The 12,103-nt window shown below is 43.8% G+C and overlaps 1 protein-coding gene across 1 annotated transcript in view; it reads right to left on the reverse strand.

The window, feature by feature from the left end:
• SAXO1 (stabilizer of axonemal microtubules 1) overlaps positions 1–12,103 on the reverse strand; it is a 94,602-nt gene that overhangs the window by 8,232 nt on the left and 74,267 nt on the right. Inside the window, 1 exon segment of the mRNA XM_007098527.3 lies at positions 4,553–4,755. Within this exon segment, the coding sequence (XP_007098589.2) occupies positions 4,553–4,755 (203 nt within the window).

A 12,103-nucleotide genomic window follows, 5' to 3' on the forward strand; every position in this document is an offset into this window, starting at 1 on the left:
AGGTGACACACAAAGAGATAAGGCAAGGATATGGCCCCCTCACACAGGCATGAGGTTATGCAGGACTGGTCCAAGGGGAGAGTAAATGTCCTGGGTCTTCCCTGAGCTTCACTCCTGCTCTTAGCCAGGACCCACAGAGTAATAGGCTGGGTGGGGATTTGTGTAAATCTAACGCCAAACCGTGTCACCTGGGGCCCTTGTAAACAATGGTCCAGAACTGCTCATTTTTTTTCTTCACTAAAAATGCCTTTGTTGTGCCATGCCCCGTGCTAAATGCTGAGAATACAGATGTCGGGTGGTCAACGCCCAGTTTTGGAAGCCACTATATCATAGGGGAGTAATACAACAAATAAACCACTTAAATTAGTTGAATATGGTAAGTATTATTCTAAAAATCTATTAAGACACATAAGTTGCAAACTGGCACCTATGGGTCAAATCTAACTACAAAAGCATTTCCTTTGGCTACATACTGAATTGCTTTTAAATCTGAATTTGAGGGGCGCCTGGGTGGCTCAGTCGGTTAAGCGTCCGACTTCGGCTCAGGTCATGATCTCACGGTCCGTGAGTTCAAGCCCCGCATCAGGCTCAGCTGACAGCTCAGAGCCTGGAGCCTGTTTCAGATTCTGTGTCTCCCTCTCTCTCTGCCCCTCCCCTGTTCATGCTCTCTCTCTGTCTCAAAAATAAATAAACGTTAAAAAAAATTTAAAAAATAAAAATAAATCTGAATTTCAGAGGAGAACTACCAACTTCAACCCCAAGTGCACACAGAGCCAGAACAAAACCCCTCCTTCATCTGAGTATGCCTAGTTCTGAGCAGTCCTGTTGATACCTAACTAGTATTTGCTCATTAATTCTGTGTAAGTAGGTAAGCAGTTAATAGGTGTCAGAATTTTCTTTACAGGGAAAAGAAAATAGGGTTTTCTCAATTTTATCAGTAGGGAAAAGTCAACCATGATTCAGTTTTAACAGTGGACTATTACTCTCTGGTTTGCAGAGGGCAATGTCAGATGTAACTATCTAGAGAAGGGGAGGAATATGGGACATTTATTTTTTTTTTAATTTTTTTTAATGTTTATTTATTTTCGAGACAGAGAGAGACAGAGTGTGAACGGGGTAGGGGCAGAGAGAGAGGGAGACACAGAATCTGAAACAGGCTTCAGGCTCTGAGCTGTCAGCACAGAGCCCAATCCGGGGCTCGAACCCACGAACTGTGAGATCATGACCTGAGCCGAAGTCGGACGCTTAACCAACTGAGCCACCGAGGGGCCCCGGAATAAGGGACATTTAAACACAGGTACTAGGTTGGGTTTTTTCCGGTGTGTTTGAGTGGTATTTTGTCAGGATGAATAGGGAGGACTTTTCTTTAAATAACTCCATCCTCGCCAACCTCTAGGGTAGGCAAAGACCACTTCTCACTCCCAGACCGCTCTCTACACCTGGGGCAAGGTGAGAAGGGGGAATTGAGCTGAGCAGGCAGTTGTACTGAAAAGCCTCTGACTCCACGAAGATTCATAAATCAAGGAGGCTCATAGGGAATATATGAAGGAAAGGAGTGTCTGTAGCTGGACGTACCCTATCAGAGTCCCTGCTCCCTGTCCCATCAGAGATAAGGGTTAACTCTAGTTTTGTGCCTCCTTTCTGTCTCTTCAGGGTCTATAGTACCCCCTTTCTTGCCTTCTGCAAAACCTGGATGAAAAGGGAGATGAATGAGTCCTGTAGATGTAAAAATGCCACTGCACCATGCACCTGGCTATAATAACTTCTTTGTAAAGCTTCTATGACAGTGCCTGCTTTATTGCGGGTAACTGGCAAAGAAAAAGACAGATCCCTGCCATCTTAGAGATTGCAGCCTGACCAAGGAGACAAATATTAAGCAAAACGAATAGAATTACACACTGAATTACAAAACAGAGGTGCACCAGGCACTCTTAGAGCATCTAGCAGCATGTTTACGGTCTGGCATTGGGGAAAGTCTGGAAGGATTTCGAAGGGTGTGATGTTTCCACTGCTTATTGAAGGATGAGTGCTAGATAGGGGAAGGGAGGAGGGCTTTATAAAGAGGCAGTAGCATGTGAAACATGCCCTGAGATAGAAAAGAAATGCAGGGAAGAAACTGAAAGAAGGTCCTTACGGCCAGAGTAAATGGCACTGGGAGGAGACGCCAAAATCTACAAGGTACTACAAGAGGAGTTGGTAAAGGTTTGGGACTTTATCCTAAGGACCATAGTAACTATTTGAGGAATTTTAAGTGGAGAGGGGGTCAGATCACATTGCCATTTTTTTCTCTATTTTTTTAAGTTTCTTTCTTTCTTTTGGGAGAGACACAGACAGAGCAAGTGGGGGAGGGGCAGAGAGAGAATCCCAAGCAGGCTCCAAGCTGCCTACTGCTGAGCCCGACACAGGGTTCGAACTCACAAACCATAAAATCATGACCTGAGCCAAAACGAAGTCAGTTGCTTAACTGACTGAGCCACCCAGGAGCCCTTCATATTGCCATTTTACTTATTTGTTTATTGAGAGAAAGAGAAAGCATGAGTGAGGAAGGGGCAGAGAAAGAGAGGGACAGAGCATCAGGAGTGGGCTCCGTGCTGACAGCAGTGAGCTTGATGCAGGGCTCAAACTCACTAACCATGAGATCATGACCTGAGCCGAAGTCAGACGCTCAACCGGCTAAGTCACCCAGGCACCCTTCACATTGCCATTTTTAAAAGATCTCCCCGGTTCCTTTCTGTGGAAAATGGATACAAGTGGATAAGATTGGAGACATGCTAGGTATATAAGCCTAGATGTAGATGTGGAACAGGCAGGATTAGGGCTTTGCTGGCAGGAAGCAACAAAAGGACAATAGAGAGAGGCATAAAAGATGGGCTTGCAGTGATATACCACAGAATAGGCTACAGGGGGTACAGACACAGGAGGGGCTGATGGGGAGAAGGGAGACTGAGGCACAAGTGGACAGGGGATCCCAATGAGGCCAAAAACTGTCTTGGTGGGAGTAGTTAAGAAAGCAAGCTGGGAGCACTGGATGATGAAGTGCATAAAGGAGAAGCCATTTCAGGGTATGAAAATGTCCAAAATGTAGCTTGGCAGAAGGTGACAACAAAAGAGTGGAAGAAAGAGAACAATACGAAAGATGAGGTGGCAAAATGTCAAGAGTCCAGGTTCTTCCAAGAAGCAGAGAAGCTCGGCCACGTGTGGTGCCTTTGGAAAGATAGATTTAGAGCCGCTGGAAGGGCTTCAGGAGGATTCCTACATTGCCTCAAGCCTCTCCACCTCCCCTTGTCTAAGTGTTTGGCTTGGCTAAATACACGCAACTATTATCCCAGTCACTCAGGGATCCACAAACATGTTACATGAAGGGTTAAACACATATTCCTAGGGCAACCATGTGACCATGTGCATCATAAGCAGAAGAGTTAGGGATTACCAACTGACCTCGGTTCCTGTGGTCTCAGCCTGTGGCTTGTGCTCCATAGAGTGACCACCACACTCCTTTCACTGTACCTACGTCCATATCCTGTCTCTCGTACAGGACTATTAAGTTAAGGCAGATTCTACTTCCTTCACAGACCCTAATACCATGTCTGGGATGTAACAGATGCTCAATAAAGAGTGAATCAATCCCACATATATGAAGTACAAAACCGGCAAAACTAATTTATGGTTTTAAAAGTCAGAATAATGATTCTATCCTACATGGGATCAATGTTGTATTTCTTGAGCCGGGTGCTGTTAACAGGGATGTGTTCACTCAAAATTCATTGGTCTGGGGTTACCTAGGTAGCTCAGTCGATTGAGCATCTGACTCTGGATTTCGGCTCAGTCATGATCCAAGGGTCATTGGATCGAGCCCCACATCAGGCTCCTCACTAAGTGTGGAGGCTTCTTAAGATTCTCTTTTTTCCCCTCTGCCCCTCTCCCTCACTCATGCTCTCTCTCTCAAATAATTTAATTAAAAAAAATTCATTGGTCTGTATAAGATTTGTACATTTTTCTGTGTGTACATTATGTTTCCATAATTTTTTAAATGGATGAATGAATCACTCAATCAATGATGGAACCTAACTTAGCTTAAATTTGAAACGCTTTCCCAGCATAGACTTCCAACAGCAAGCTAAGGCAGGGGTTGGTACATCTTTTCTATAAAAGACCAGATATTAAGGTCTTAGGCCTCACAGGCCATACAGTCTCCATCACAAGTACTCAAATTCACTGCTATAGCATAAAAGTAGCCACGGATAATGTGTAAAAAAATGAACACAGCTGTGTTCCAACAAAATGTACTTAGGAATGCCAAAGCTTGAATTTCATATAATTTTCACATTTCCTAAAATAATAGTCTTTTCATTTTTTTTTTAATCATTCGAAAATTTAAAAACCATTCTTAGCTCTCCAGCTCTACAAAAACAGGCTATGGACCAGATTTGGCCTGCAAGACATAGTTCAACCGACCCCTGCACCAAGGGGGTGTGCCTGTAAAACACATTCCCTGGCCTGCAAACAGGCTCAGCCTATCCCTCCCCAACCTGCCGCTCAAGCACCCTCTCACCTTTGTAAGTAGGCAGACACTCCATCTTGTCACCACATGGATATTTACTGTCCCGAGGCTTGATGGGGTCCATTCGACAGACAGGGTATGGGTTGTAATCTTGTTTATATGTTGTGAGCAAATCCATGTTCTCTTCACTTGGGACGAACTGGTCGGGCTGGTAGACCTTCACTGGTAACACTTTGTGAGGCCCAAAATCTCTCCTAAAAGGAAAGTAAGCACATGCCATTGACCCAGAAGAAGACTCACAAGGGTCTCAATTTAACCCAATTCTACAAACGTTTCCTGAGAAGTCATCTTCTACTCTATACCCCAACTGTTCTTCCTCTTCTGTTTCCTACTTTCACAAGAGACACTACCATTCTCTTCTCACCCAAGTCAGACAACTGAATGCCATCCTGGACCCACCCCATCATGGCACTGGATAATCACTCACCAAGTGCAGCCTCCCTCCACCTCATCAGTTTGTCTTTCCCCCTTAGTTTAGACCAAGTGAGGCATTTCTCACTTGGATCATGTGACAATTTACCACCTGGACTTCCTACTGCATTCCCGCCAATTATATGTCAATCCCCGTAGTGTGGCCAGAATAAACTCCCTGAAATGAGATCACAAAAATGGGATCGTTTTACTCCCCTGCTGAAAAATCTTCCAGATAAAGCCAGACTTTCTAGCATGGAATATAAGCATTCCTGGACCTGCCCCTGCCTTCCGCGGCAACCTCATCTCCTACCTCCACCCCGATCCACACTCTACTCCAACCACACTGAACCACTCTGAAGGCCTCTCTTCTGTGCCTCCTCTCTCCACTGGGGAAATAACTTTTCTTTTGCAGGTACCACCACCTCCCCATCTGTGCTCCCAATAGCTTCTCCCACTGATACTGATCTCCTTCCTCTACTTGATCTTATAGAAAACCTAGAGGGCAGAAAAGTACAATAAATGGAGACACAGAGTCTTTCATTTCTCAGCTCTCTGGCATCAGTGTTCCCATTCTTTCAGGGAGTATGAAAACAATAGGACAGAAAAAGTATGATGGTCTTCAACTCCACAGGAAACACTCTTTTCCCAGAACATCCCACAGCTCTAAAATTGCCAAGATGCTAACTGTACCATCATCAGGAATGATCCTGGCAAAACCAGGGCTCAGCTTGAGTTTGCACTGTCTGGTAGGGCAGTCTTGACTCCCCACTGCTCAGTACAAACTCTTTTAAGCAAACATTTCCCCCCACCCCCCCCCAAAGGGCTTCTGATTTACACAACAGCCTGCTTTTGCTTGGAACCCATTTATCCAAGTGGACAAGTGGAAGGGAGATTTTTCCCTGACGGTGCTTGCCAAAACAACCTCGCCAAGGGAAGGGGGAGGTTTCCGGACAGGAAAACATCAGGCCCAAACACCAATAAAACCTACTTCCCGGCCAAAATCTGGAGCAGCATTACTGAGCCATGCTTGACTAACAAAGGTAACACGCTCCACTGTAACCTGTCTTGCATGAATTATACACATGGTTGTGAATAAACCCAAACTGGGGACTGGAAGGGGCTTGGTGGGATGGGAGGAGGGAATTAGGAAGCAGGAGAATTCATCTCTCTAGGGCTCTAAGGGGGAAATGGGAGATGCTTCAGTTGAACTCCCAGTAACTCCCTCTGAGTAGATTTAAAAATATATCTCAGCAGCAGTTATAGGGTCTTCAGCCTGGGCTCCCTTCCCAAGGGCCGCATGTTGGCAAACAGCAAGAGGAAGCTGAGTGACCCGACGCATCTGGAAGCTGACTCTGTAAATTGGGGCTTATGGAGGGAACAGGCTAAACAAGAATCCAAGGGTCAGTTCCTCATTTCTACTCTTTTTAGTGTACAAGTGCCTCATGCTGGTGTCTGTTTAATACTAAACCAACTGCAGCAGGGAACGAGGACTGGCAGCCCCAGGCCACAGAGCCACAAAATGACTTTCATCGGAAAGTGTGCTCCCAACAGGAGGTGAGCACTCCTCACCCCCAAAAGGGGTAGAGGCAGCCTGAGACCACATATCCCCACATAAACCCATGTTCACTGACGGCAGCCCAAGGGTTCAGCCCTCTTCATTTCCAAGAAGGCGTATCAGGCAAGATCCAGGGCAAGCAAGGAGGAACAGAGCTGAATGCCTAAGCTGCCCCATGGAGCACCCCCAACCCCAAAGCAGCCAGGAGTGCTTTCCAGTCACAGGCCTGCCATGCTCTGGGACCCTTCACGCAGAGACATCCTCTTCCGCCATTATTCCTAGCGAGGGAACCAACCTTCCCCTCAGAGAGGTTGTGAGAACCTTTCTTCAAGGGCTGCCAAACTCATGGACAATGAAAATATGCTTAATGCCTTTAATTGCTGCTGTTTCCACAGGAAAAGAGCAGATAAATACCAACCAAACTCACCAGCTCGTGGGTCATCCTGAAGTTGGTTACTCAAAGATAAGAGCTGATACAGTAAAATCCTTGCTCAGCATGTTTAAGGAATGAAACTGTTAACTGAATCTCCTTCTCTGGTACAAAATTCAAGTTTCTTTGTGAAAGTACACCTATGGTTCTATTTCCTGATCAGCTATAACAAAGCAAACGATCTTTGCAGGAGTTGGGGGCAGGGGGTGATCTACTTCTGAAGAGTGGTAAAGTTTTAAGTTTAAAATGTAACTCATTTATATCCAACGCAAAAATATTTACTGTGGTTAAGAGTGAATTTGATCAGAATATATGTGTTCCCTCATTATGGTTTTATGTTGAGAACATTCATTGAAATCTACTATTAACCACAACATAACTGCATGTCCCCAATCTCACATAATCTTACAATCTTTAAGGTCATGTAAGAGAAAAGTATTTTATTCTTCCCAGAAATTGCTCATATTTACTAGCTTTTTTCTTTTTAAGAACACTCCCCCCTTTCTTCCTGTGTTACATTCCCTACCTAGTCCCTGTACCCCTTATGACTATGAACCAAGAAAAAAATTGGTCAAAGATGTTAAGTCTCTTTTAGGTGCACAGCCATAAAAGTTATATAGTATGGAAAGCCAAGAGTTAAACCTCCAAGTTAAGCAAAGGTTAAAGTGGCCCTGCTGGGAAAGTCATAACAACTTGACCTCCAATCCTCAGGCAAAGCTAAAGAAAGATTTTTGACCAGAGTCTGACAAAATGAAAGAAGAAATAACGTAACAACCAACTAGGAACCAAGCCTGGAAGTGGGAAATGAAGATTTTCACTGTGATAAAGAGGCCATGTAATACTTTTTTTAACCACTGATGTTTATCTCCAAAAACTTCAGTACTTGTTAGTGTGTCCAATTAATCAATATATTAAATGGAATCCATTTTAAAAAGATTTGCTCCTCTTGCCCAAAGCCAATCCCTTCATCCTTATCCTAAATCCCCTCCCTCTTCCTCAGGAACCTGTTAAGTCGGCTTCACACCCAGCATGGGGCCCAACATGAGGCTTGAACTCACAACCCTGAGATCAAGACCTGAGCTGAGATCAAGAGTCAGACACTTAACTGACTGAGCCGCCAGGAACCTGTCTATATGCTCATCTGTGTTTTAACCTTTTCCTTTGTCCTGGCTTCTTTTCTCAGTAGTTGATCATTCTTCTGTTTTTCCTAACTTAAAAGGAAAAAACTAAAGTGACACAACAACCCTCAATGGAGTCCACTCCCCTCCCCTCTTTCTTCCAGAAAGTGTTGTCTACACACAGACTTGCCTTCCTCACCTCCCACCCACACTCCCATCTAATCTAGTTCTGCTAACCCTTCCCTCTAGCCCAGGCCAGGTTTCCAAATCCAGTCACTGCTCTTTAGGTCATTATCATCCTGAACCATCCTAACAGCATCTATGCTTTCACTCGTCTTTTTAACACTCTCCCTTGACCTCTGTGATTCTCCTCATGATTTGTCCTCTCTCTCAATCCCCTCCTCTACAGGGTTTGGCTCTTTGTCAGTTGATTTTATTTCATACCTTCCACATGGAATTCAAACATTTCCCAAGGTTAAAAGCAACCCTCTAAGGAAACCATTATGTCATCACAGGCAGGCTGAGAGCCCAGCCCAGCACACTGAGAAAGATCCTACGGCTGATTCACAGGGCTTGATTCATGCCCCTGATCCTGATAAGGACACACTGAGCCCTCCTTGTCTGTGCTGTGACAGACAGGATTCTAAAAACCTGCCTCCAGGATTCAAGTTACACAGTCTCTGTCTCCTGCCCTACTCTCTCAACTCCTCAATGCCCACTAGAGCTGAAGCTAACATCTGTCACCAGTTCACATCATCTCTGCACAAAAATATGAAAAACAACTACCTATGAGCACTAAAGAGCACAAGATAGGCAGATTCTGGAGCAAAGCCCACAGGTAGAAGAAGGGACTAGTACTACACAAGCCTCTGTGTAAGTTTCCATTTTCTAGTGGGTTTCTTGTTTTGGTTTCCCAGAGTTTGCAGTCTGAAAGCAGGCCTCAATCTGTGCCGTGCCAAGCCAAGCAGCCATAATGTGAACAGAAAACTTCGCATCTTTGACTGAAAAACCAGAGGACCAAGTTTGAGGCAACCACAGGTGCTGGAAAGTAAGGAAAAATTCCTGGAAAGGAGAAAACCCAAGACAGGAAGCTCTAGCTTCTGTACATAAACTGGACCCAGGTCTCCTGCTGACCTAACATGTATGAGGCAGACTTCAAGCAACCATGCCAAAGAACTGAACTGATGAACTGACATTGGAGCTGTCACCCAAGACACAGAGTTGCATTTTGAATCGAATCAAATTACCTCCTATCTGCCTTAAAAAAAAAAATAGGAATATTAATAAAATAAGTTATTTGGAGGAATGTAAAAAAAAAAAAATCCAGAGTGTTTACAATGTAACTTTAACAATGTACAGGATCAATCCAAAACTCATTGACATACATACAGGAAAAATGTGACCCATTTCCAGGGGGAAAAAAAGAGAATCATGAAAACCAACTTCAAGCAGACCCAGATGTTAGAATTAGCAAACAAAGATTTTAAAGCAGCTATTCTAACTATCCTAAATTATAAAAACCAAAATAAGGTCATAATAAATTAAAAGGTAGGAAATTCTTAAGAGAAATAGAAACTATCTAAAGTTAATGAAATGCAACTTCTAAAACTGAAATATACAACATCTGTAATAAGACAGTCGCTGGATGGGCTTAATATCAGAATAAAGCTAGAGAAAAGACTCCGTGAACTTGACGACAGATGAATAGAAACTATCCAATTTGAAAAACAGAGAAAAAAAATTGGCAGAAAGAAATGAACAGAACTTCAGAGACAGAAAAAGTACTTGAGGAAATAATGGTCAAAATGTTTCCAAATCTAATCAAAGATACACAGCATCAAAGGCTCTGAAATTGCCCAGGCAAGTCTAGTGCTGAGCCCTATTTCTGCATTTCTTCATTAATTCTTGGGCCCAAACTACAGGGGCTGTAAGTATATCCGCAGGGGTATAAGAAAAGTACGTATTTGAACAGAGAACGTGTAACATCCAATGAGTAGGGAAAGACTTAGGATCACTACCATCTTTCCTGCTTTCTTCCTGGCATTTAGAGAGGACTCCAAATGCCTTTTCTCTTTTAGCCCTTTCCCCTAACTCTACTCAGTTTAACCAAGAGTCTTGTCAATAAATGAAGAAATCCACACTGCCAGCTCCCTGCCCTCTGACCTTAAGCCAAACCCATCAAGTCAGAACCCCATTCCATCTTCTTTCCTATGCCTCCCGTTCACTCTCCCCATGGTTCCACTCCCCTTAGAATAAAGATGTAATACCATCTTGAAGACTTACTTCTTTCTTCTCAGGTTATCCACTCGGCCATCTTTAGGGATCTGCCTTAGCTAACCCAATAATGTCCCAAAATGGGGCCCAAGTGTTTTACATGGTGACATGCCTAAAGGGAAATGAGGCTTGAAGTGCAAACCTCTTATTCATAAATTGATCTCCACTCTATCCGAGCTAAAGGCAGATCCTATAGAAGAGAATCACTAAGGGCTGCAAGAAACTGCTTCATATTAAGAAGCGCTGAAAATCATGAGCATTCCTCTTATGGCACCTGCTGTAAATCCCTAAGATTTACAGTCAGTAAGCGTTGTGTGCAGCTGTAATCATGCCTCATGCTGGGATGATAACCTTTCCAGAAACCAGGTGTTTTTTGTGTCTGGGCTTAATCATCAAACCCAGCCAACCCTTGAGCCACATGACTTTTTTCATTCAGCAGGTGGCAGCCCCATGTCCAATCTCAGACACTAAGTTGGGTCAGACTTTATATAGAGAAGTGGGTGGAAGTTCAGGTAATAAGAGTTCTAAGGGCAGAGAAGTGACAGTCCATGCAGATATAGCAGGGTGCAAACGCAGGGCTGACCCATCCCTTCTCCCAGAAGCCTCTGGCAGAGCATCCAGATGACTCCTCTGCATTTCCTCATATGGAATAGCTCTGCTGTATATATAAGTATACTGACCAGAGCCACTGCTAAGTTTATATAGTTCGGAAAACACGATTGGTCAAAATCTTGATTTTTGATAATTTATCTTATTAAAAGCTCATTAGAACTTTAAAAAAATACACCCTTATAGGGACATAGTCTTACTCTCATTCTCTGAAAACTACTGCCCAGCATGGCAGGCACAGGGCTGTGAGATATGAAGTTGAGGTACGGGCAAGGGAAGAAATGCTCTCTGCTGATTTTCCCCCTTGGTTCTCTCTCTGGGGAAGAAAATAAAGGGGAGGAGAGAAGCATTTCTGCCCTTTTTCCTTCCCAAGGGTAACCTTGATCCTGCTACCTTTTCTTTTTAAGGCCCTTATGGTCATTAACAACTTGTTTTGGAAATTCTTTCAGTATCTGCAGTCCTCCATTTTGGTCACATTTTGACATGAATGATACTATTACTCTCAATCTGGCAGAGACAGAGAGACCTTCTGGGTGACATGTTTATGGCTTTAGGTGACATGCAGCAAGGAAATCTTAGGACAGGTCAGAGGGGAAGTTTTTGCTGTAGCAAAGCACTGTCAGGGAGAAGGAAGGCATGTGGGCTCCATCTGGGGACCTCACTGCTAGGTGATGGGGCAGGACTCCTGCTCCAGAATAAGGATTTGTCCTCATCCTCCTAAGCTTGTGGGCAGCCAATAAAGAGCAACCTTCAACATCCAACCTTCAAAGCATCCTTTTCTGTATTTCCGGGACAAAAAATATATCTCTAACATAACAACATCTGAAGCTGTCCTGTACTTTCCATTTTCCATTTCACACATTGCTCTTGATTTCCTGCAAACTGGGTATGAAGAGAGGAGACCAGCATCTAGAAGCTCAATGTGATATTTGCAAGCCATTCCTCAAGGCTACCTTCATCTTTTCCTACCCATTACAGGTCTCTTATACATACGCCTAGGACTTTTCATCAGCAATGACCATGATTTCTCAAAAGGAAAAGCAGTGCTTGGGAATGGTCTACATCTCTTGGTGTGGTCTTCAGACTCTTAGAATTCTAAGACTGCTATTTTCTTGGTAAAATGAATCCCAAACTCATATTGT

Source organism: Panthera tigris, chromosome D4 (genome assembly GCF_018350195.1).
Source record: "Panthera tigris isolate Pti1 chromosome D4, P.tigris_Pti1_mat1.1, whole genome shotgun sequence".
Classification (NCBI taxonomy): domain Eukaryota; kingdom Metazoa; phylum Chordata; class Mammalia; order Carnivora; family Felidae; genus Panthera; species Panthera tigris.